The 27,641-nt window shown below is 39.9% G+C and overlaps 2 protein-coding genes across 5 annotated transcripts in view; both read right to left on the minus strand.

The window, feature by feature from the left end:
• The window catches only part of myocd (myocardin), a 550,512-nt gene that overhangs the window by 412,675 nt on the left and 110,196 nt on the right, over window positions 1-27,641 (minus strand). The gene's annotated exons all lie outside the window — the stretch shown is intronic.
• The window catches only part of LOC309713313 (shisa family member 6), a 76,498-nt gene that overhangs the window by 46,979 nt on the left and 1,878 nt on the right, over window positions 1-27,641 (minus strand). For all 4 annotated transcript variants that reach the window (XM_082544860.1, XM_082544859.1, XM_082544862.1 and 1 more), the window contains exons 3-4: window positions 26,278-26,438; window positions 13,962-14,063 (exon numbers count right to left, since the gene is read on the minus strand). In XM_082544860.1, the coding sequence (XP_082400986.1) occupies window positions 13,962-14,063; window positions 26,278-26,438 (263 nt within the window). The remainder of the gene's footprint in view (window positions 1-13,961; window positions 14,064-26,277; window positions 26,439-27,641) is intronic.

Consider the following 27,641-nt stretch of genomic DNA (forward strand, 5'->3'; position numbering starts at 1 on the left):
GCGGTGGATGGAGAAAGAAGTGACCAAGTTATCTGCTTCTCCCAGTCTCTACTCTGCCTCTTCGTTATGAATAATAGATTACAGATGAGCGCAAGAGATTGCCTTGTAAGGAGGTGGGATATAAAGCTGCTCGAGGTCAGCACAGAGGAGGCAAGATCAGTCTTTTACCAGGTTTATCTAAAATACTTGAGAAAGTATCCTTAAAATGCCCTTAGCATCACTATTTATAACTGCTGTTTTCTCACTCAGTGCAACTCTTTAAAGGACATGACTGTGCACAGTGATATGGTTTTCAATACGATAAACAGCTTGAGCCAGTGCCATTGTTGCTCCTGTTCCAGCTTAGCTGCTCTTATGTTTGGTATTTTGAATCTTCAGCTGGTGTAAAAAGAGCAACAGCAGATAAACAGTTTAAAGGTATTTAGAGACAACAAGCATTAACACAACTGCCGCTGTGTAAGTTAATAAATAAAGTCCAGACTTAAAGGCATCCTAAATAGGAAGTGTTGCTATACAAAGGCTGTTAGATTCAAAAGCCCATAACTGTCCTTTGAACAGTGGATTAACAGCTCTCAGATCTGCACCCATGTCTCTAATGAGAGAGGGTGTTCACTGCTCACGTTCATTCATAAAAAATCAATTAAAAACCATTGTTTCTGCTGTGAAATAGAAGAACAAAAAGCGCCCAGTGTAGAGAAACTTGAAATTCAAAGACCGGGACCAGACCCAAAACACAAACCGGCCGCTGATTACAGATTCACAAGGGAGGCAAAACGGTCCACGGGGTGAGAAATTTGGGCCAAAGTTCACAAGTTTATTTCATTTCAGAGAAGGCCACCGCATTTTTAGCATATCCTAAAGGTATGCTAAAAAAGGCAAAGGTGGTTAGGCAGGAGGCAAAGGTTGGATTTAGAGTTGCTAAATGTTCTTCTGATGATGGAACCGCTCCCAGAGACAGAACTGGAACAAGAACAGAACTTGAATCCCATACTCTGTTTGTTCTCCACTTTTAAAGATGATAAATGCTCCCTTGCAAAAAGAAATTAATGCTGCACTCAATTTGGTTCTGAACAACTGAAGCGGGATTTAATATATCACACGGTTTCATTAAACATAAATAAAAGTCCTGAGTTTTCTAAATAAACTGAAGCAGCAGAAGCAATTTGCAGATGTGATTCATCCAGACTCATCAGGCAGCACACCCTCTGCTTTATTTGTGTGCAGGACCATGTTGATCAAAGATGATGAATAACAAATCTAAAAGAGGGAAATTAGCATGAAAATGTCCTTACATTTTAACTGATGCATAAAATATCTGCACTTACTTTAATGAGTGGCGATAAAAGTTGCCGTGCTGTGCAGTGGGCAGCATCTTGATTGATGCTCCACATTTAAAGTACACTGTGCTCGGGCAAACATCACCGCAGCCTTGTCAGTCCATTGTCCTCCAGCTACCTGCCTGCAAGTATTCTCTATCACTTCTCCTGCCAGTTACCTGCCAAACAGCTCCTCTCAAAGTACTTTTTTAGCTTGCTCCCTCGGTTAATACTCAGATATTCTGTCTGCGCTACAATTCTTGCATATTCCCCTCTCCTGTCTTTTCAGAGATAAAAGCGTTCTTTCTCTTCCCCTCCAGCATACCTCACTGCCAGACAAATAGCTCCACTTGTTTCAAAGTGACCACAACAGAAGGACAATGATAAGAGAGCTGTCTCCCAACTGTCATTTCCTCTGTCTGCCCCCACATCTCACATCACTGTAATTGACTGCAGTGTATCTAGAAGTGCTATTGTTCCTCGGGATACCCAAGAGTCTTGTCAGGAATTGTAGGGTGGCTTGTCATTCACTGACCTCGACATATTTGTTCTCTGCTGGTATTTTGGAAAATGCTACAAGGTGTTTGTCACATGTGTTAAAATTTCAAAAACCAGAGACAGTTGCTAAATCAGTCCTCAGCTAAAGGACAGTGAGGATTACTTCAGTGTTGTATAAATTCATGAGTTAATTGTGGGAAAGAGAAGCTGCCATTAAATCTCTGCAGCTGAGGAGAAACTATAGAGATCTTCAGGACACAACAATACAAATGTCAAATAATAACCACTCAATGTCAGTTCAGAGCTGCAAGCCACTTTATATTGTGAGCGTTCAATATTAGAAACATCTGACAATCACAGATGAACAAGAAGTTGATAATGATGAGGAAGGAGACCTTTTTTTAAAGGAAAACACCTTATTTAAAAAAAGGTCAGCCATGTGCAATGACTGGTTGAGATGATGACAAAGAAGAAGAAAAGACAGAAAAAAGGCAGATGAAGAAATAACACAGACTACAGGGCAGAGTAGACAAAAGTAATGATGTGTAATAGTGACTTAGAAACACATGGGAAGTGAAAAAGAAGCGAGTAAAAGAGAAGTGCTCAGTGCTTCATCTGTAGTACCTCATGAGGTACTGCGTCTTGTGAAGCGTCCCACCACCATACCTTGTTTATGCTGTTGCGACATAATGTAGGGGTGACAACAGACCACCTGATCCAACTATACAACCTTTATCAAAAGGTCTACTGAAGCCAACAACTAACAACTAACATTGATTGTCATCCTACATTTGCAATGTTCTACTGGGAAACCTTTGATCCTGGCAAAAATTGTTGCAGTAGAGACACAAGCTGCCGTGGAGATAACATTCCCCAATGGCTGTACACTCCCAGAGTAGAAAAATGCATCCAAATAAACCCAGCAAAACTACTCATAGACAGTTCAAAGAACAAAGGAGCGAGAGACAGGATTCATTGCTAGTGACACCACAGGACATCACAGAGATTGACTGACAATCCTTCAATGGGTATGGAGCCACGGGGATCCTCAAAATACAAAGGAAGTGATATTAATGTTGTGGTTGATCACTGTAGCCGTGTACCTCAGCAAAACTGATCATCTCTTCATGGTGTGGTTGGGAGTGTTGAGAAAGATAATTTAACTTATTCAGCAGCACTTTTAATGTTACAATGACCATGCAATTTGATGTCAGTTAAGTGCAAGACTGGACTGTATGAATTTGTTCACAGTTATCCAAATATTTAAACTTCCATCTACGCTCCGTTTGGAACAAATACAAACACTGATTTCTGCCAAACACAGAACTGTCAGAACTAATTCTAACAGACTATAAACTGGCCCAAAATATGGTGAAATGCATAGCAAGTCACTTTTTTTCATTTTCTTTTACAGACACAGTTGTTCACCTCTATCCTTCTCCTCCTGGGCTCCCCTACATATTCAGTGGAAGAACTTTAAGAGATGGGACAAGTCCAATCACTCTGTAATGTATCTGAAAGGAACCTGCTAATGAGCACCACAGCCCCAGCCTTGCCCTCCACAGGACCTTATTAACACTTCTTTAATGGTTATTCCGTGATTTGCTTAGCCAGCAGGTCATCCATGCCACCTCCCCAGAACCTGACCATCATTTTGAATGTGCAGGATACTTTGTAGTGCTGTCAATCAAAAAATCTGCCACAGAGCCAGGATGGATTTCCACCTAAGACTGATTTGGGAGGTAGAGATTGCTCCCTGAAGTGGGACCTGGTTCCAAAGTGTTTTAACCTGAACTGATAATAACAAACGGAAGGAAAAGTCGCTGTAGGGAAAGTAACCAGCAGAACCACGAAGAACACTTCTTAAATCTAGAAATAATGCATGTATTCCTTGTAAGACCATGTTTAGATGCCACATCATATACTATAAAATGATTTTTTTAATAGCTGTGAAGGCCTACAGAAGCTTGTCTTCTTTAGCATCTTGCACTTTAAACAGCTAACCATCAGAGATGTAAGCAACACAAGAGACCTTATATATTTCGCTTAAGCTGCTATTTTAAAGATGTGAAGAAACACAACACTAAAACTGTCTTGTTTTTTCGAAAACAAGCCAATGTAATTCTCATGAAAGCTATTCAAACAATGACAACAGGAACTACGAACAGTTTATAGTTATTCTTCCTACCTAACTCCATTACTTATTCAAATTTTGAAGTCATATTTGAAGATATCATAAAGATTTCTTCAGTTTGTCAAATGACAAAGTGAAAAATGTCACTTATTGTGATGAATCTACAGAAAATTATCAGCAGACTCTCTTGTCAGTTTACAGTACGTCTTTACTGTTTTGTTTCACTCTCACGCTTGGCATACTGCCATTTTCTGTCACAGCAGGCAGCTGATTTCTCAGATAAAGCTCTCAAAAGTCAGTATACAATACTTGACAGACACAATTACAGGCTATCTGGATAACATAGTTGAGCATTTAGCAGCTCACAATGAATTGGTTGAACGGTAAATGGAAATAGGCCTATAGTTGTTGAGATTTGGAGTTCAGACCAGTTTTTTTTTTTGCAGTAGCATCTCACTTACTAGTGTAATTGTGTGAGACTGTAACGTAAGTGGTGTTTATTTTATTCTTTAACACGATTTGAAGGGTTTTTGATCAGTGAAAGGACCTTGCAGTAAACACTCACAGCTTTTCAAGGAAATTTAGTCAGTTTTTTCAGTCATACTGAGTCTCTCCCTCACTAGACAAAACAACAAACATAAAATCAGAACAATTTTTCAAACATGTGTTCACTGAGATTGTTTTGATGAATAATTGACCTACAATAAATAGTTCTGGTGGTCAGGTCAGGTTGTTATACAAATGACTTCTTACTAAGATAAATAATAAATTACAATATACGTGAATAAATGAAAGAAAAAGGTAAAAGGTAAAAAAAAAGAAGAAAGAGAAAATACTCCAATACTGCTGATACACAAATGGCCTGTGGGAGTCTTTGTGGAGTTACTTAAGCTAATTGCTCATTATACAGCATGTTACAACTTCCAGTGTAAGCTATTAAACAGTGAAAAAAATTCACACGACAGAGCAGGCCATTAAGGTGCTGGTTACATGCGTGAAATTGGGGAGTTCTCAATTTATAATCCATGTTGTTGAGTGTCAGATGTAACCATAAAACCCAACTCAAACAGCCACATTTAGGCAATCAATGCACATTACACCTTATCAGCCAGAAAGCCATCTTTGACTTGCTGTGTAGCCCCTGATCTTCATTGTGTAAAGATACTACTGCCACAGAAAACTGTTTATCATCAGTTTTCAAGTTCTGCACTGTCTGCTGTAGCTGTCCTGTCTTGCTTCTCCCACGCTCCACTCCAGCTTCCCAGTAGTAGCTCAGCTTTCAATTCTCTTTGTGCGTTTGTTTTTAACAAAATTGCAGAAATGGAGCCAAAAAAAACTGACAGTGTTTACTCTGCTTCCATTGTGAAAAACATTTCCAACTTTCAAAAAGTGTTTTTTTTTTCCCAGGAGAGTAATAATAAAGAGGTATAAACTGCGTCTGGTTCCCGTCTGTACTCTGGCTACGACATGCGACCAGCAGGAAACGCTTTTCACCGTGTAAGTTCACCTTACAGTCCAGATGTTTCACAAGGCTAATTAGAAGTCGGTAGAAGCTGCAGGGTGGTTAGCATTTCGATTGCTCGCTCATTCTGTTACATTGTTTGAATCCCACTAGCCACCTTTGTTATGTAATCTCTTTTTTATATAAGGTCATTATAATACTGTTAAGAAGAAATTCTGCATTATATAACCTTACAGCACCAGTGTTAGTTTGGCAACCTCCTAGATCCACTCACATTGATGTAGATTAGTCTAAAGAGGGCAAAAGTGCTTATTTAGTGACCTCATCCAGGATTAGGGGTTCCTCTGGCTGTGGTTGAACAGGCAACCCATACTCTGCCCTAGGCCACTTCTTGTCTGCTGTACTGTCTTGTCATGAAAATAATCAAACACATTACAGTTAAATATTTAAATAAAAAGGATTAGGGACTTTGCGGAATCCGCAAGCTGTCGTGACGTCGTCTGAAGGAGGGCTGAAGACTGAACTGAGTAACTAAGAACACTAAGTGTTGTATCTCATCTTCCATGTCTAGCCTGACGATCCGTGGCTACCATGTGAATCAGTTTATCTCTGGATTTGTTTTCCCTTGCACACTTTAAACAACAGCAAACGCTTTCACGGGTGGATGTTTTCATCTTCGGTCTTATCAGCCTGGAGTGGTGATTACACAGACTGGAAATGATGATGCCTGTAGGCTTGTTTTGTTTTTGTGTTGCATCTGATTCATTCAGAGGAACAAGAGATGACTGTGTCACAATCAGAGGGGAGTGCTGAAATGCAGGGAGGGGCTTGTCATACCCTGCCATCAAGTTCTTCACAAAAAGGTAAACAAAAAAAAAGAACACATCAGAGGCAAACAGCTGTTAGTACATAACAGGAGAAACAAATGACTGGTGTTTGCTCTGCTAGTCCTTTCCCTTGATAGTCCCTACAGTCCCTCGGCACGATGCCGTTGTATAGTACAACTCGAGTTGAATGCCAATTAGTGATGCCTGGACTTGTTAATATATTGAAATTGCGTTGTAAATAAAAAGTTAACTTCCCCATCTAATTCTGCTGCTGCATCATCACATGCAGCATTCAAAACTTGTATTCATACAGTAAAAACACTAATTGCCTGCCATGAAAACCAATTTGCCTTCCTCCACAGGGCAGAATTAAAAGTTGGGCTTAGCAAGGTAATGAAGTATGACACGCTAAGTCAAGGATGGAGGCTTTGTCTGAAGTAATCACTTCTCCGGATGCCGTGACTTGGCCGTATTTCATATCAACAAGAGTGACATATGGAAAAATAATTAAAATGGACACATTCGAGTTGTTGCCTGCAACAACAGCTGGCAAGCTGCATTTTTAATACACCATTAAATTTGCATGCTAGCTGTCAATCCAGTCTCCTGTCTGAGGCAGAAAATTCTAATCAATCAAGGTGTTAGAAGTGTAATCTAACTACATCAGTGGCGTGGATTTTGAGCTTTTCTCTTTAACCACACTCGCGCACAGAGGAAATATGTGCTAACAATGTGACAGTGATTTACAGTGCTGAATTTGATTCAGTGACAGTGAGTGAATAGAAAAGTACACTGCAGTTCTCTCATGACAAAAGCAATTAATATAAGTTTGCAATGGCACTGAAGTCAGTCTGTGAAAGCTACGAGTGGTGATGTGGTGTAGCGCTGCCAGCAAACGAGAAGAAGCACCGCCTTGGTCTTATCCTTCTTCTAAGATTATGCTTCCAAAGAACTTTTATACAATTACTGGTGACTCTGACGCTTCAAACTGAGTTCTGCAGTTTTTACACCCAAGGCAGAGGTAACAGTGCGGTTCTATCTGACAGCAGCACACACACACGCACACACACACAACAGATCTTTGAGAATCTTTATTGGTTTGGCTCAGTTTGACAGAAGCCTCAACCTCCCTGCCTCCTTAATTTTGGACAAGAGGACAAGAAAAAACACAAGCGCAAAAGAATGTGTCAGGCAGTGCATCGATCTGGACAGATGGCTGAGGGGACAGAAGCAAGGTAAGCAGCTGTGCATGCTAAATGAAGGGATAAAAAATTGACAACCAAGTAACAACAAAAAGATAATAAAAATGCTTTACTAAATGATATTTTTGCAAGAAAGACACATAAGCCTAATGTTTTTGTCATTTAGTCTTTCCCACATAAAATAAAAGAATGAATAAAATATTAATTTCTGCCATACCATAAATCAAAGCCACTTTGTATTTGCTTTGCATCAACTTGAGGCATTGAGCAAAGGGAATTCATGCAGGGAACAGATGGCCACCCACCCTCACAGTAGACCTGGCTCCATACACCACCACAAGGCTTTGAATGGAGTTGTGAAATTGAAAGAAATGAAATATTTTTACACAAAAAGCTTGCATCTGCTGGTGGTTTGACTGCTGGGACAAAATAATGCAGCTCTTTTTTTCTATCAGTGGAGATGTGAATGGGCTCTAAGATGGTGTGAAGTAGACTACAGTATAAAGATGCTGTGACATATGTGAATTGAATCAAAATATGCATTATCCATGGCACACCTGCTGATAAATTTATCCAGCCAAGCTCCAACATTAAAAGGTCGAGGTCTGTAATTGCTATCAAATATTTTTTATAAATTCAATTAATTAATTTTCTTTGAATTTTATTTTTCAGCCAAACTATTGCATGTATATATATCTGTGTGTGTGTGTGTGTGTGTGTGTGTGTGTGTGTGTTGACAAATTTGACTGCATTGCCAGACACTAAAACCAAACACTAATACTGTTTTATGCATTTATTGATGTATTTACAGGTCCAGGTTTTTTTTCTAGTTATTCTTTTCATTGACTTTTAATTTTAGTTCTGTTTAGTTCAGTCCTGGTAACTACAAATGTTGTGATATGGTCCATCCTATTTTTTTTTACACGAAAAATAACTTTTTTGTGTGTCAGAAGAAAAAGTCCAAAATGTGTAACGTTGTCATGGCCACATGAGTATGTATTATTGGAGTTAATACATACTGGAAGCATGTATTGGAATTATGTGCAGTAATTCAGCATTAGGGCAGCACAGTGGCATGGTGGTTAGCACTGTTGCCTTATAGCAAGAAGATTTGGAGTTCAATTTCTGTGTGGTAAATAGTCTGGTTCTTATATTAGTGCTTTTCTACTCTTCTGAGCACTCAAAGCGCTTTACACAACTTGTGCATTCGCACAAGCACATTGTTCTAAGTGCTTTCTAAGTGACATTCACACTCCGATGGATGCATCGGAGAGCAATTTGGGGTTAATATCTTGCCCAAGGATATTTGGCATGCAGACTAGGGGAAGCCAGGAATCGAACCATCAACCTTCCGATCAGTAGATGACCTGCTCTACCGCCTGAGCTCCACCCCATGGAGTTTGCATGTTCTGCCCTGTGTTTTTGTGGGTTCTCTTTGTACTCTGCTTCCTCCCACAGTCCAAAGACATGCATTTAGTGGGTTAGGATAATTGGTAACTCTAAATTGTCCAAAGGTATGAATGTGAGTGTTGTCTGTCTCTATGTGTTAGCCCTGCAACATACTGGGGACCTGTCCAGGGTGTAGCCTGAATCTCAAAGCTGGAATAAGCTCCAGCTACCCCATGACCCCGAAGAGGATAAGCAGAAGAGAATGGATGGATTTATCATCATCATCATAGTTTATTTATATAGCACTTTAAAAACACACAAGGCTGACCAAAGTGCTGAACAATAGAAATATAAGAGATACAATAAGAATAATAAATACGATAAAATAATAAACATAGCAAAAACAATAAAATATAAGTAAATACATGTCATTTAACCACTGAGTCAAAAGCCAGTGAATAAAAATGTGTTTTCAATCTGGATTTAAAAACCAGCACTGATGTCGATTGCCTAATGTGAAGAGGAAGATTATTCCAAAGCTTTGGAGCCATGATAGAGAGCGCTCCTTCTCCTCTAAGTTTCAGCCGTGATTTGGGGACTGAGAGCAACAGCTGCTCAGCTGACCGGAGCAAACAAGTGGGGACATAGGGCTTCAGCAAATCAGACAAATATGCAGGTGCTAGACCATTTAAGGATTTAAAAACCAATAAAAGAACTTTAAAATGAATCCTAAATTCAATTGGAAGCCAGTGCAGGGAGGCCAGAACCGGAGTAATGTGCTCAAATTTCCTTCTACCAGATAAAAACCACAGCATTCTGCACTAGTTGCAGGCGTGTCAGAGTGCCCAGTCCAACCCCTATTGAAAGGGAGTTGCAATAATCCAAGCGTGAGGTTATAAAAGCGTGGATAACAGTCTCCAAATCAAGGTTTAACCTTCGACAGACATCTGAGTTTGTCGAAGTTGAGTTGAGTTGAGGATTTAAATGAAAATAGTATTTGTACAATTCTAATGAACTTGAAAGTCAATAAAACCTAAAGAATTATGGATTTGATCAGGTGGTCCGGTAATGAAATTGACACCCTTCTCTTCTCAACGAGAAGCTTGGGCTTGGGAGAGCCCGATTGTCCTTCAGAGACATTTGCTGCCGGATACTCAATGTGTTTTTGTGGTGTTTCATTGCTTCTTGTCCTAAAGGATCATGTAAAAAATACCAGTCCCAGCTATTTTGACAAGGTTCCCAGCACCACTGGATAATATGCAACCCCAAACAATGATTTCTAAAGAAATGAGGGGGTGGCTCAGTATTGTTTAAATGTAAAATGATGCAGAAAACTGACTTGGTGACTCCACTGGGATGAAGAAAACAACAGATGTGTGTGGAGAACTAAAAACCTTCCCCAAAACAGAAGCGTCATATCTCTTTATGTTCACTGTTAAAACAGTGTCTGCTTCTACAGGGGTTTAATTGCACCATACAGGAACATTTGGTTTATTCAGTTCAATTCAATTCATTTTTAATGATATGGTGTCAAATCACAATGGCAGTTGTCTTAAGGTGCTTTATATTGTAAGGTTAAGATAACTATATAACACCTATGAGCAAGTGCTTTGGCGACAGTGGGAAGGAAGAACTCCCTTTTAACAGGAAGCAACTTGTAGCAGAACCAGGCTCAAGGATGGGTGGCCATCTGTCATGACTGGTTTGGGGTGAGAGCAGGAAGGCAGGACAAAGACGCGTTGCGGAAGAGAGCCAGAGATTGATAGCAGATTATTATTGACAGAAAGGAATGAACCAAAGTTTTAATTTACATTTCCTTTTAAGGATTAGGTTAGAAAAATTGTGAAGAGGTGCATTCTCCAGACACTCATGTGGATTTTGCTAGTATTTTACATTTTCTGGTGTTTTAACAAAATGAAACGTAATAATATGTAAAACAATAGAGACACAAGGTTGTAAAATCAAATCTAGATAAAAACACATCTTAAAATTTATTCTTAGTTGCAGTTTGTCACCACAACTACTCACTAGTCAGTCAAAGGTTGTGCATGAACATTCTCAACCATTGACTTTCATCCACTTTCATGGTGAGTGTTCACATTGCTTGGTGGTAGGGAACCTGTTTCCAAACTGTCATGATCCATAATCGTACATTGATGATAACCCAGCCCTGACCTCACCTGTCCTCCCCAAGGCATTCTGTCCCAATGAGCTCAACTCATTTGATATACAACTCTTTAACAAAGGTGGCTCAAGTCAAGTGGTTGCTAACTGGTTGTATTCTAGCCATATTTTGATATAAAGCCAAAGTTTTTGACTTTCTGCCATTTTAAAGTTAAATGACTATCCTGCAGTAATTGTTCACAAGTTGTGAGTGATTTCTGTGTATGTGTATTGAGATTTTCACAAATTTACTGCAGTTAATTGAACCTTTTTGTGACAAATAGTTTGCATGTAATTGCCAATTTTACCACTTAGTCCATTTCAACATCTTTTCTAACCTTAACCAGAGGTCTTCTGTTGCCAACCCAAGCACAAACATGACCACCCCCTAATCCAGGTTGTCAAATATGACCACTCAAGTTCCTGATCTCTATGTAAAGCTTGCTAAAAGCACTTTCAGAAATGTGGGTGATTCCTATCTGAAGTAGAATCTCAATCGTACTCAAAAGGGTGATTTATACTCTCTGAGTATAAATGTAAGCTCCCCCTTTTTCATGCTCAGAGCTGATCTCATTTGACACATAGTTGTTTTGTATCATGCTACACAGATGTGAAACATCCAGCTGCTCTGACGCCCAGAAACCCAGTCCTGACTTCACCTGTCCTCCCCAAGGACTGCATTACAACAGCACACACACCTATACACACAAACACACACAACTTGCCATCTAATTACCAACCAAACATACCTTCTGCCTGTGTAATTAAGTGCTATAACAGATGCTATGCTAATCCGAGCCAGAGGACTACATCATGACTTCTAAACTTCGTTGTCAACCTGGCAAAAAAACCCATATATAACAGAAGAAGACAACATCTGTTTCAAATTCATGTGGCAAACAGACTTTTTCCACTGACTGACCTGTGAATATGTATTTGCATTCTCTCATTTTTCCAGCTTTGTTACTCTTGGCCTAGAGCAAACCAAGCTGTGCAAACCTCTTCCAAAAAAAACGTAATGAAGGTCGATATGATTTAACTTCAGCTGTTTACTTGATGTTAACCTTAACGTGGCTCACATCAGCCCACATGTTTACTGTTTGGACATTTTAGAATCCATCCACAGATTTTGGATAAATCCAAAGCTGGTTAAAGAGAGGGAGAAAGTGACTTTCTGACAATTGTAAATCACTGGGCTGGAAATATTAACACATGTTGTCAGAAACTCCGACTTTGATGTAAAGTAGGTAGAAGAAATTTAGTTTCTTTTGCCCGTCAAGGAGAAAACTAAGAAGCAGCTGAATCCATTCTGCTTTAGTGGATTTGTAGAGGACTTGTTAAAACACCATGAAAGAGTGTGGGATCCCTAATTAAACGGTTTGTTTGCCTCTGCTGTCCTGAAGTGTACATTGCTAAAGATAATACAGAGCAGTAACAACATCTGAACCAAACTTCACACCACCATTTCAATGATTTCAGGATTTACTCCACAGTAATACCTGCCTCTGGGCACGAGCATGGCCAAACAGAGATGTTGGAAAGAAGAATACTGTTAAAAAGAACTGGGGCTCTGCAAAAAGCTTCACATATTTGTTTGTGAGAAATTTAAGCATCAGAACGTCTTTCTAAGATTCCAAATTCTCAGTCTGTCACATTTTATTTGTTTGTGCTGTGGAGGAATCAAAGGCTACAGTTTGCAAGAAAACACGGCTTTAACTGCACAGATGCTGAATGCTAAACCATCCCCCTTGCTGCTAGTATGACAAGTGCAGGGATGCGGGAGTGCTGCTATTGTGATATTTGTACAGGGAGGAAAATCTGCTTAAAAGAATCAGGATTCACAAAACTTCATTACTCATCTCTGGTAGAGAAGCGCTGGGTGGGGGGTGGAGGGGCTACAGAGCATATCAGAAGGGTTTTTTATTATTTTTTTTATTATTTCTAGCTGCACATGAATGCCATTGTGAAACAAACCCCCTCTGGGGATGAAAACAAATGAAGCAGAGAGCAAAGAGGAAAACGGCTAATTTCATGTAAACATAAATGCGATGGTTCCTCATTAGAAGTAAGAGTGGGAGGAAAACTTGCAGGCTCCTGCAGTCTTGTGCACTTGGAAACAAAGTCATGATGTTTGTTGAAAGAGAATCCGTTCCTGCTGGTAGAAAAGCCACACATATACAGTTACACATACACACAAACAATCACGCACACACAAATACATGTCTACCGAGCAACACATAAATCTGAACTGGTATTTATTAAAGCAACGGCAGGTCATCAGCTGCCGTAATTATGATGATGAGCAGGAAATCAGCAGGTTTTGATAGCAAAGAGGAAGCGTGGAAATACATCAAAGTACACCACAGAGGAAGCAAATTATATTTAAATCGAGTCGATTTTTTACAAAGGCAGTCATTTACCATGAAACGGTACAAGCATTCAATTAAACATTTGAAAGCAGGGTCAGGTAAAGGATGTCATCTTGCAACCACTGCAAGGTTGCACCAACACACACACAGCCACCAACACACACAGGCACACACTGAGTCTGATTTGTTGGAGCTAAAATGGATGGGAATAAACCACAAGAGCTTAGTCAATGTGGCTGCATACTAATCAGTGTGTTACCCATGGGAAAACTCTACCCCCGCCCTACTAATAGGTGCATGTGGGTTGAGAATGCATACACAAAGTCACCTTCTCCACCCCATGTCGCCCATCACCGGAGCTATGTTTATGCTTGCTTGTATTTGATTGCAAAATGTATTCATGGGGACTGGATAGGGAAATTGAATCTGGAAATATTTTACCTCTGTCCAGTGTCTCGTAGTTGATCATCGGTGATGTGAGTGGAACAGTGAGCAGGACTTTAAGCATTCAGCAGGTATAAAGTGTGGTGTTTGCACAAAAAGAATTTAAACTTCTAAGTAAGAAAAAGAGAAGGAAACGAGGACAGAAAAACTACTTTACCTTTCTGATGGCCTCGTCCCAGTGTCACAAAACCAGAAGAGATAAAGTTGTGAAGGTCAGCGCCTCCACTGCTTCTGACGCTCTCTTTTCCGTAGTGGAGACCTGATCACATACAGAGACACACAGAGGCAAGCATGTAGAGCCACAACACAGAAACATTATAACACAGCAGTTGGGGAGACCTGAATGCACAGTGTTAGTGTTCTGAATCCTGAATATGAACGTTTAAATTTTGTGTAACCAGTAGGTAACTTGTGTCTGAGATACTGAGGGCGTGCTGTCCAAGATGCGTACTTGCATTTACGCAGCATTTTCCCAGTCTCACTGACCGCTTAAAGCACTACAAGTGGCATTTTTAATCATACATCACATTATTCTATGCACTTCAAACACTTTATACCTCACGTCCATGGCCTATTAACCAGTTAACATATATGACCTTGGGACAGAGGAAATAAGATCAACTGAAAAAAACCCATGCAGGTCTAGCAATAACATTACAAACTCCACACAAAACAACTCCAGCTAGGGTTCAAACCAGGAACCTTCTTGTGTGAGGCAACAGTACTAACCACCATGCCAATCAATAAAGAAGGGAGCTTTATCCCACCAAAATATCCTGTTATGCAGAAGTGACTAAATACACCCATTTTCCCTGATTAATAAGAAGGCATAATATTGCAGTAATTTTTAAACGTCATAAGGGAATGATGTCAAACATAAGCATCTGACTCACAATGAGATGTTAAGCTAAAAATTAACAAGCTTTATTTAAATATGCTTAAATTTGGATATTGTTGGAGGCACACTTGCTTTTCCTGCAGCAACTCAAAAATTTTAAAATTCAAAGAGACAAGGGGAAAACTGTGTGTTACAGTCAACAATTGGTGGTCAACATGAGTTTTTTGCCATATCCACACTGTGTTTAGACTGTTTAAGTCTGGACAGTTAAGGTTAAGAAAAAAGCAACATGAAACACAATGGCGACATTGAGCCAGAGGGACAAAAATGCTAAACCATGTGCAATGGAAGACAACGTGGGAAATAATCTGCTAGCACTTCCAGGGAAGGCAACTGTAAAAGTAAAGTATAAAGTATAATCGAACCTTTGCAATAATGTTGACCATCCCGTTGAAGCCTTACCCTTTCTGAAAGTAGCATATTCAATCACTTGTGGGACTATAACAAATTAATATTTTCATTTTTTACTCACTTGTTATTTTAGTTTAGTTTAGTTTATTTTAGATTATTTTGTAATCGGAAGGTTGCCGGTTCGAGACCCGGCTCGGACAGTCTCGGTCGTTGTGTCCTTGGGCAAGACACTTCACCCGTTGCCTACTGGTGGTGGTCAGAGGGCCCGGTGGCGCCAGTGTCTGGCAGCCTCGCCTCTGTCAGTGCGCCCCAGGGTGGCTGTGGCTACAATGTAGCTTGCCATCACCAGTGTGTGAATGTGTGCGTGAATGGGTGGATGACTGGATATGTAAAGCGCTTTGGGGTCCTTAGGGACTAGTAAAGCGCTATATAAAGACAGGCCATTTACCATAGTAAATAAGCTGGTACTTATGTAGTGCTTTTCTACTCTGTTCATGCACTCAAAGCGCTGTCTATGAGCTTCATTCATCTATTTACACAGATTCATACAAATGCTTTTATTTAACATTCACAAACTAAATTCAGGGTTCAGTCACACTCCAATGTCGTGTACAAAGCTCTCCGATTATTAAATGACTCGTTTTACCTCCTGAGCTGCAGCCACTTGATATGAAATGTTAGAAATTAACTATAAAAGCTACCTGCTTTCTCCCAGAACTCATATTCAAATGTCAAAAGGTGGCGCCCATTACAAGTGAATCTGACAGTTAGGACAAAGATTTAATTTATTAGTTTGACTCAGTGTTTGGTGACAGGATAGAATACTTTACGGTTATTGAAAATGCACAATCAGACTAATGGCAGAGATTGGACATTTAGATTATTGCTTTTACTGTGTTGGCATGTAATTGTCCGTGTCATTGTAACTCTTTTATATCACTGAAAAGCACAAATATCACAGATTTTTTCATTTTCTTTGTGACACTGACGCAGTAAAATGTAACATTTACACAAAAAATGACATATAGAAATGTATAGAAATTACAAAGCTCAAAAAGTTATGTATCAGTTTTTAATGGAAACTAAATATAGAACCACTTTAATACTGATAGAACCCTTGGAATATAATATATATACTAACGTATAAAATCAACAATGTTTCACTTTAAAAGAACATTTGCAGGGCAGCTAAATTGTGTTTGAGTGTTTCTATCAAATTTCTTATTTGCCTCAGATGTGTTTTGTTTGTTTTTTTTGTGCCAAATATAAAATTTTCCCATGGTGTCATTACCCCTCAGACATGGATTGAGGGGAAGTGGCTGAAATGTGAACAGCAGCTGCAAACACAGTGCTGTGATATTCAAAAAAAAAAGGAAGAAGAAGAAACAAAGCAATATGTTTCCACCACCCACATACTAGTGCACTTTGAACTCAATCACACCTCTCCCTGTGCTGCCTTCATGCTGCAGATAGAATATCTACAAGGGTTATTTTACGCATTCAGTCATACCAGCATGCATGTATATATATCACATGCAGAATTGCTAGTGCTGCTGCACTATTGTCTTCTTTTGTCATATTTGTCATTGGTAGGTAACTCCACAGGCCATTGTAACGACCCTGGAAAAACCATTCAAAAGTGATCAGAATCCACCTTTTTTCCCCTCCCGCTTTCTCTCCCACTGCTCACTGCTGAGAGATAGCATGAAGAGTCTGCAGAGAGAACGTTGCACATTATTAATTTATCCTCCTTGATACAAAGAAAATCGTGACTTTCACCTCAATGATGTACTATGGAAATGAACAGCCGCTGGAGCCAATGCACGCTGAGGATTCATATGGTAATATTTTTTTTAATCTGACCTCTTCACTGCACACCTACACCTCTGAAATTGGAAAAATGTGAATAATAAGATAATTATATTATGAACAAAGCCTGATGTAGTGCAGCTTGGCAGGCATTGGAGAGACTATCTGAATCCAAGGTCGATTAAGGTCCAACACAGCCAGGCAAAAGTAATTTGATTCAATTCAATTCAGTTAAGTTTAATTTTTCGAACATCAATTCACAACAACGGTCACATAGAGATGCTTTATACTGTAATTTAAAGAACCTACAATATTAGAAAGAAACAGAAACAATCACATGACCCCCTTTGAGCGAGCACTTGGTGACAGTGAGAAGGAAAAACTCTCTTTTAAGAGGAAGAAAGCTCTGAAAGAAACAGGCTCAGGGAGCGGCAGCCATCTGCAGAGAACTGTTGGGGGTGAGAGGAAGAGACCAGTCAGGACAAAAAACAGATTACGGAAGAGAGAGCCAGAGTTCAATTCTAACCTATGATTAAATGCAGTAGTAGTGTATAAACACCAGTTAAAAGGAATGAGCAGCCAAGCAGCCTGAGCTTATTGCAGCATAACTAAAGACTGGTTCAGGGTCAACTGATTCTCCCTAACTATGAGCTTTATCAAACAGGAAAGCTTTATGCCTAATCTTAAAAGCAGAGGCAGTGTCTATTTCCCAAATCCAAACTGAAGGCTGATTCCATGATGCGGCTTGATAATACAAGATATTATATGTGAGGAGAAGGATTTTAAATTCAACTCTGAGCTGAACAAGGAGTTGATGAGGAGAAACTAATATGGGAGGAATGTGGTGTCTCTTTCCAGTCCCAGTTAGTACTCTTGCTGCGGAGCTCTGGATCAACTGAAAGCTTTTTGGGAAGCTTTTAGAGCAAACTGATAAAAATGAATTATTATAGCCTTGAAGTTATAATTGCATGAATCAGTGTCTGAGACAAGATGTTTCTAATTTTAGCAAGAATGCACAAATGAATCAGAGTGATCCTATATATTTGTTTGATGTGCTCACTGAAGGACATTTCCTGGTCACAAATGACTCCAATATTTCTCACATTATTACTGAAGGACAAGGTAATGCCACCTAAAGTAAATATCTGGTTGGATACCATGTTTCTAAATGTCCTAAATGTTTCAGGCCAAGTATACTAACTTAAAAAATGCCTGTAGTTTAACTAGGTGATTTGTACCATGAGACTTCATGGATAAATAAAACTGGGTTTCCCCTGCATAGCAATGAAAATGTGTGCAGTCCTTTCTAATAAAATTCCCTAAAGGAAACATGTACAATGTAAAAAGTATTGGTCCCAGCACAGTCCTCTGTGGAACTCCATGACTAACTTTTGTGTCTGAGGAAAACTCCCCATTTACATACACAAATTAGACTCTGTCAGATTGATATGATTCAAAGCACTGGGCTGAGATCGAACAGGAACAATACAGAGGTGAGGCCACTGTCAGACGCCAGTCACTCATGCTGTTTCTGTGACATGATGTACTCTAACTCCTGACTGAAACGCTTTCCAATAAAACAACATTCCTTTGTAAATGATCAGTTAACTGTTTGACAAAGATTTTTTTTAAATGATAGGAAGGTTGGAAACTGTTTTTTTATGGCTGGATTGAGTAAGGGCCTTAAAAGCGTGTGGTTCACAGCCTGTTAATAAAGATGGATTAATCATATTTAAAATTAAATCATTCATAAATGGTGAAACTTTTTTTTAACAATCTTGTAAGGATGGAGTATTGATGTTTTAAAGGAAGACATTATTGAAGTTAACTCTGAAAAATTGATTGGAGAGAATGACTCTAAGTTCCTCTGCTTAATGACACATCTGTGGGATAGCTGTGAATATTTTTTTTCTCTATTGGTTAAAATATGTAAAGAAATTCATAAAGTCCTTGCTAATTTAGGTCAAAAAGGAATAATTGGCTCAAGAGAGCTCTGACTCCGTCAGCGTGGCTACAGTGCAGAAAAGAAACCTGGGGTTGTTTTCCTTGATCGTACCAAATAGTAAAACGTTCTAGCTTTATGGAAGACTCTTATTGTGGTACAGTTTTGGATTTTTGATTTTTTTCTACCCAAATTAAGATCTTTAATGCAATTTTCTCTCCAAATGATGTTATCTACTTTAAGGCACAGATTTATCAGTTACGCAAGGTACCAACCTCTGTCACCAGTATCGATCTCTGATTTGTTGCCTTCTTTTTTGGAGCAGCCAAAGTATCTGGGGTTGTAACCTGAGTATGATTAAAGGCATGGCTGGGCTTATTTATATTTTCTCTAATAAAAAATTTAATGAGGTGTTAAGGCTGGGGGTGGCTGTAGCTCTGGAGGTAGAGGTTCGATCCCTGGCTCCTCCAGTTTGCTTGCCAAGTATCCTTGGGCAAGATACGAACCCCAAGTTGCTCTCCGATGCATCCATCAGAGTATGAATGTTCATTAGGAAGCACTAAAACAGATAACACCTGATTTTTGGCTTCTCTGATAAGGGTGGACAAAGTTCAGAGTGGCTTTCAAATGATTCATAACTCTGTCCAGGTCTTTGGTTGATTAATAAGTAAAATAAGTAAAAGACTGCTGCCACTCCTCTCCTTGGCCTCTGACAGTATGACTTGTGGGTGCTAATTTATTTAAACTAACATATTCACATTGTTGTAACAAGGTTTCCTATGGAAAAGAAAATCATCATTCTGATCAATTATTTATTGATTTATAAATAGTGATTTATAAGAAAGAGAGCTAATATTTAATATTGCACATTCATTTACTTTTAAGTGTACTTAATGGTATTTGATCAATCCTCTGTGAATTTTAAGTCTGCTTCCTAAATTAAACCGTAATACCATTTATATGCTGGTTTTAGAGAATGATCAGAACTATATGTGTCATTTTGATAAAGCCATTTGACTGTAGCTCAGTGTCACATATCTCATTCTTTTTCAGTTTCTCTGTTATATAAGCTGAAACCTCTAAAGGAAACATTTTCAGTGATACCTTGGAAAATACATGCCCCTGCCCTCTCATGAAACTAATTGTGCAGTGCAGTCCTAAGTTCTAACCCACTCTGGGCTGTCTTAAACCACAACAGCTGCGGGATATAGTTGGATTCCTGCCTCTGCACCTGAAACACACTTACTGTATCCACATACACACATATGTCTGGCACTCGGGGTGCCAGAAGTCCAGCTGTATAATAAGGGGCAATAATGAGATCTAGGGCAGGAAACAATTAGGTGGAGTCTCTCAGTTGCTCAGGTTAAACACAGGTGCACTCAAGAGAAAGCTTCTAATAAACATGTTGATGCAGTCAGCACAGAAATGTTGTTTTTAACATGGGGCCTGATGATTATCTGGCCAATGGGGAGCCAGTGAGGTCACAGCGGAGATGTTATTGCTGCACACTTCAAGGATTAATTGGAAAGAAGCAGCAAGAAGAGGAAGCAGATGTTTGTTACATGTGTGTAGTAGTGGTTGAGGCGGGATGCCTCACTGAATATAATTATAAAAGTGCCTATTGGCAAATAATTAGAGTAATTAATTCACTGTTTTGTTGTTTAGGCAAAATTTGGGGTTTATGTGGAAAGAAGGTGCTACACACAGAACGCTTTTAAAAATATGTATCTGAAGATCATGTCATAACCGCCAAACAGCCGAAAATGTTGTTGCATCATCACGACCTCTAATTGTCCACAGCAGCTGACCTTTAAGCTCGAGAGTCATCGCATAAAAGGAACTGACAGCTCACATCCCTTCAGTGCTGCATACAGTGTAGATATATAAATACCAGCTCAAGGCTTTTCAGCTGCTACGAGAACCCTAACATGCGGCGATTCAATGAACTCAACACCATAAATTATAATCCAATCTTTAATTCAACTCATTACAAGTTTATTGTTGTAGTTCACCCATTCTACTTTTGAAAACTGGGCCTGACCACTCAAGACGTTGCTCATTAGGAGATGGAGGATTCTTTCATTCTCTTCTGCATTTAACAGGGAGACAAACATAAGATCTCTCAAAGATCTGATCTCTCTTTCAGTAAGAGTACTACCAATCCCTGCAAGTGTTCTAAGTGAAGTGAATGCTTTTAAAACACTGTGATTTTAGGGAATTCTAGTTGGCCTGCCTATAAGGAACAAATGCGCTTGACTAGTATTTTTTGGTTTCTGTACCTGAAAACTTTACTTCATCATTCTCTGCATTAGGAAACTGTCAGACAGTAAACCAAGCAACACTTTAAAAACCCTCCGAAAAACAGGCAACTCTTTGCCTGTGGTTTGTGGTGAATAAATCAGCTTCATCTGAAGAGAGCTGTGGGCCAAACTGCATTACTCAGAGAGGCGGTTATTGTTTACTTTAACCGACGGCAAACTCCTGCAAAGGTATCTGCTCCTCCCTTTCAAGGCCGGCTCCTTGTTGTGGCTCCGGGGTGCTCTGTGTTTACACCCCGACCTAAAAGAGGATCTGAGCCACACAACAATGCAGAGTGGATTCGAATAAAAATAGAAGCACTTGCGCTGGTATCATATTATGCTGTCTGTACTGTTTTTGCTGTAGGCCGCTCTTTTTTTTTATTTAAAAAAAATGCAGGGATGTTTTGCAATGCACCAAGGGTACCATGTTGCCACACAAGATCTGTGATGTGAAAAAATAAATCAGCGTGTATTTTTAGAAAAGGGCTGAAATAAAGGATTTTAAAATATGTTGGGGAGGACATCTCTGCAGCTAAGAGAGACCGGACATGTTTAAATGCAAAGATCAAAGAAGATATGGCTGTTATACCCACTTTAGACATAAGTTGACAGGATCCTCTTGGGCCCCTTAGCCTTTTACTTCATGAGGTCTGTCCACCTGATATAAAAGTGTCTCAGAAAGCCTCTGGATGTGAAGTGCCAGCAGCAACAGTTCCACCCGAGAACCCTCTCCTTAAGAGGCCTGCCTTGCCATTCTGTGCCAAATGCCCATTTAGGCGTACATGAATATGCATTTTCTATGTGAGCGAGTGGACTCCCTCTCTGTTCTCTCAATTTATATGCACACATTAACGACACTTGTGCCCGCACTGTCACTGCCTTTCATGTCCAACCCCATCAGGACGGCTGAGGTCCCTGATGTGGAGGGGGTGGGTTTTTCTATTTTATCTAGGATAGACTGAGCAGAGCTGGCGCAAGTTGTATTCTCTTTGCAGTGAGCAATATAAAGATAAAGCGATGCCCGAGCTCATGTGAGGAAAAAAACATGCAAGTGTGCACTGAAGGCAGGCTGACATGTGCAGCTTTGCATCTGCCCTCTCTCCCTCTCTGTGCATGGGCCGGCAAGTGACCATTAAGGATAGACCAATTCATTCACTAAGCTGAGGAGACATTAAGTGAATGAATGCAGACTGCAGCTGCAACAAGCACTGTACTGCAAGAAAAATGCCCCCCCCCCCCCAAGTGTGTGATAGATGTGAAAGTGACAGAAAGAGGCCAAGTTTACATGACATTCAAGCAGCTGCAAACCCAAATAAAGCTGAGAATATGCACAATCTATTATTTAAAGATGAGGATGCAGAGAGACTGTTGCTGTCTTGTCACACAACTCAGCCATAACAACTTCATGTACTGTGTTAGGTTCTGTGCTGCTTACATCTACAGCTCAGAAAATAAACATTTTAGCTATAATATTCTCTTTGCTCACATTTTCTGAAGGTCGTTATGACTCTCTCATCGATTAATATAAATATGTTGTTATATGATTGGTTTCTAATTAAAACATTTCAAAAAGAGTGGAAAAATAGGCATGGATTAAGATTTAATCGAGGGATAGGTGGGGGTGGCATCTTAGGGGATAGCATCAGGCAGTTTATTTCCTACATTCTGGACTACATTTGTGCACCAGTTTATATACAGGGAGTGCAGAATTATTAGGCAAGTTGTATTTTTGAGGAATAATGTTATTATTGAACAACAACCATGTTCTCAATGAACCCAAAAAACTCATTAATATCAAAGCTGAATGTTTTTGGAAGTAGTTTTTAGTTTTAGCTATTTTAGGGGGATATCTGTGTGTGCAGGTGACTATTACTGTGCATAATTATTAGGCAACTTAACAAAAAACAAATATATACCCATTTCAATTATTTATTTTTACCAGTGAAACCAATATAACATCTCCACATTCACAAATATACATTTCTGACATTCAAAAACAAAACAAAAACAAATCAGTGACCAATATAGCCACCTTTCTTTGCAAGGACACTCAAAAGCCTGCCATCCATGGATTCTGTCAGTGTTTTGATCTGTTCACCATCAACATTGCGTGCAGCAGCAACCACAGCCTCCCAGACACTGTTCAGAGAGGTGTACTGTTTTCCCTCCTTGTAAATCTCACATCAGATGATGGACCACAGGTTCTCAATGGGGTTCAGATCAGGTGAACAAGGAGGCCATGTCATTAGTTTTTCTTCTTTTATACCCTTTCTTGCCAGCCACGCTGTGGAGTACTTGGACGCGTGTGATGGAGCATTGTCCTGCATGAAAATCATGTTTTTCTTGAAGGATGCAGACTTCTTCCTGCACCACTGCTTGAAGAAGGTGTCTTCCAGAAACTGGCAGTAGGACTGGGAGTTGAGCTTGACTCCATCCTCAACCCGAAAAGGCCCCACAAGCTCATCTTTGATGATACCAGCCCAAACCAGTACTCCACCTCCACCCTGCTGGCGTCTGAGTCGGACTGGAGCTCTCTGCCCTTTACCAATCCAGCCACGGGCCCATCCATCTGGCCCATCAAGACTCACTCTCATTTCATCAGTCCATAAAACCTTAGAAAAACCAGTCTTGAGATATTTCTTGGCCCAGTCTTGACGTTTCAGCTTGTGTGTCTTGTTCAGTGGTGGTCGTCTTTCAGCCTTTCTTACCTTGGCCATGTCTCTGAGTATTGCACACCTTGTGCTTTTGGGCACTCCAGTGATGTTGCAGCTCTGAAATATGGCCAAACTGGTGGCAAGTGGCATCTTGGCAGCTGCACGCTTGACTTTTCTCAGTTCATGGGCAGTTATTTTGCACCTTGGTTTTTCCACACGCTTCTTGCGACCCTGTTGACTATTTTGAATGAAACGCTTGATTGTTCGATGATCACGCTTCAGAAGCTTTGCAATTTTGAGACTGCTGCATCCCTCTGCAAGATATCTCACTATTTTTGACTTTTCTGAGCCCGTCAAGTCCTTCTTTTGACCCATTTTGCCAAAGGAAAGGTAGTTGCCTAATAATTATGCACACCTGATATAGGGTGTTGATGTCATTAGACCACACCCCTTCTCATTACAGAGATGCACATCACCTAATATGCTTAATTGGTAGTAGGCTTTCGAGCCTATACAGCTTGGAGTAAGACAACATGCATGAAGAGGATGATGTGGACAAAATACTCATTTGCCTAATAATTCTGCACTCCCTGTATTTTCTGCACTAGTTTCCACTTTAATATATACTGCAATATAATGTACTGAGACTCTTTGGCACTGTAGTGCTTTCAATTAAATTTTCATGACGTTTTTTACATTCAACACTATAACTTCCACATCTACACTTACATGTTCTCCTACTGTACAATGAGCTGACAATATTGGCTGCCATCAGGCTGCTTTTGTGCCTTTTCTCAGGTGAAGTAACCTGCGTAATCGTCCATGTATGTATGAGAATTCATTTATTTGCCCTGGATTTGGGGGCTCAGATGTGTTTTAGTATGATACACATATTTATGGAACTGACTGAAAGTGAGAACAGCCAACATTATCTCAAGGTCAGTTAGCAAACTAGCAACCATATTTCCAAAGGTAAAAAACAGTGGCTCACAATATCCTTTCACTTCTGATTTCTCCAACCTGCTCATTTTCTCACAGCATCCGAGCTGTGAAGCTGCTGGCAGAGATCAAAACACTTTGTCTCAAAACTTTGTCCACTAATCTGAGGTTCGATCTCCAGCTCTCTCAGTCCACAAGTCAAAGTAGCCTCGGAAAAGGTACTACACAGCAAATTGTCCGATGCCTGCATTGGAGTATTTGAATGACAGATAGCCCTCAAAGTCCGAAAATGCTTTGAGTGCTCATTCAGAGTATCAAAGTGATATATATACCCTGTCCAACTATAGTTTGGATATAATAAGAATTTCTATACAGCAAGATGATTTCTAAACAGAGATAACTGCTTGTTTGTCATTTATCACAGTGTGAAAGCATCCAAGCAAACACTTTGACTCTGAGTAACTGTTAGCTGATTGTCTTTTATTGAGGCCTTGGATGACAACATGACAGTTCAGCCTTCCCACGTGTTGCTCGAATGTCATTCTTAGACTTTTTTTTAGCTAAGGGAAGTTTGCGTATGAGAATTATTTTATATTGTTCTGTTATTTTAAAAATGAAACTAAATTTTCTTGCTGAACTCATGAAAAGTTAAGCTGTCATATACTGACGTATGTAAAGACAGTTTCTTCTGGCTTTTAATTTTAGTTTAGTTTATATAACTTGCAGGAAATCCCCCAGCCGGACTTAAAAATTAAAAAACACAATTTGTAGTTACTTACCAGTGTCAACCACCTGAGCTTTAAATTAGGGGTATATGTATAGCAAGGGGAAGTTTCTTCTCTGACAGTAAATACATAGATAAATTAATAGATCATGCCACAGAAAACGTTACACAGCAGTAAAGTCTGCCGTGCTTTCAGAGCTACATCACCTTTAATTTTCTACTCCGTATCTCTGCATTTGCTCATCCTGCACAGAGGCTTAACATCTTTCTGTTTTTCTTTCCATCTCAGCAACTCCATTGTAATATCTCATTATTTTCCATCTGTGTCCCTCTCCCCAAGTGGCTTTGTATCTCTCCATCTGATAACACCTGCTTTGTCTGTGAACCTGCCAGTGCTGCCTGGATTCTGTGTCCGTTTTTCAGGCCATATTAATGACTAACACTCCTGTCTGTTCTTGCAATTGCAAGGTTAAATGACTCCGTGTGTGTGCTGACTGAGTGAGAGGTCATCACTTCCAGCCTATCAGAATCTGCTGGGCAGGTCTACCTTTGCTAGTCTGTGATTATCTGTCCTTTAGTCTCGCTGTTGCTCTCTCTTCTCTTTTGCTCAAATCAGATGATTACAGGATGTTACCACGGAAGATTAAAATGCTGAAAGGGTCAGTACAGTGGCTGCGATTTGAATGGTATTGCAGAATTTTACACACAAATAATGATGATATGCTGCAAATGCATTGCACAAAAATGCTCTCAAAGACACAGGCACAGGGTTCAGCTGCTGAAATGTCCCTTCAGCCATAAACATAAGCTTTAGAGCTTCGAGTATAGAGAGGAGAGCAAGAAGAGCTCTTACCATGGTTGGATTTGGAGGTGTGAACAGGGGTGTAGTGGTTCTTGGATGAGGTTCTGACTGGTGTGTTGTCTTTGGGTGAGCCATTCATGGCTGCAAAATTCTCACAGTCATATTGTGATATAGGGATGGGCCCCTGCTGCCTCAGGATGTCTGCAAGGGCCCTAAAAACAGACAAGCACACAGCAAACAAGTGTGAACATTACACCAAAAAGGAGGCTTTTCCTCTTTGTACAGGTTGTCTCTGTGCATGCATCTGAACACAGTTGAAAACCAGACGTGGATTGTTGAAACAGTGTTGCGCTATTATGGGTAATTCAGGGCTGCTCCGTTCTTGTTCTTCTGTCTCTCTCTCTCTTTTCTTTTTTTTCTTTTTTTAACACGTCTGGGAACATGACGAATGTTCATTTGCAAGAGAAACAGCGTTGGATGTGTGAGTATCTCAGCTAATTGGGTTGAATTTGAATGTTTTTCAGACCGCACCAGGTGCATGTGGAAGGATGAAGCCCTCGAGGGGGGTGAAAGAGGGAGAGAAGCAATCATGATGAAAGAAAGTAAAGAAAATGTTTGTTTGCTTTTTTTCTGACATCATACTTAGAAAAAATGGGGGGAAATCTAATTACTTTGAAGGCGCCGCAGCATCTCAAAGCTTTTGTACGACAAATATATTGGTGGTTTAACCTTTGCCTTTAAATTAATATCTTAGCTTCACTTTACCTCCCTCCTCTCCCCACCTCAGCGATTCATCCCTTTCCCACCCTGCCCTCCTTTGTGACCCTTATGGAATGTGGTGGTGCCAGTGGTGCATGCGTGTCACACAGCCTTGATACAGCCAAAACATTAATGCAAACATCATCTATTATTCACAGACTTAAGATTGCTCAAGACTGTGAATAATGCATTCAGTAATAATAAAAAAACAATTCAGTGTTGAAGATCTTATGTGTCAGCATTTGTTCGCGTTGGTCTGCCCGTGTTTGATGGGGCCAGTATGAGGAGATGGGATGCAGTTGCGCCATCTCTGCTAAGCATCCTCATCCACCTCCTCACCTGAACACATCAGACAGCCATGTGCTGATGTGTAGAGGCTGAAGAGAGGGCTGTCAAGTATGATTCTTGACAGCTGGCTGGTTGCCTCCTGAGCCCAGTATGCAGACTAGTGTTAGACTCCAGCACTAGTTACAATTACTTTTTCTTTTTTTAATTCTGCAATATGAACTAAAAAACATAAAATATAAACGTTGGCCATTAGTCCTTCTCACTCCCACTCATAGCAGATGCACGCACTTGTTTCAGGAGCACCAGCCTACCACAATCAGTATCAGTATGATAACACTCTTTCAACTTCTCTCTATAATTATTTTAGG

Source organism: Aulonocara stuartgranti, assembly GCF_965226115.1.
Source record: "Aulonocara stuartgranti genome assembly, chromosome: 8".
Lineage (NCBI taxonomy): Eukaryota > Metazoa > Chordata > Actinopteri > Cichliformes > Cichlidae > Aulonocara > Aulonocara stuartgranti.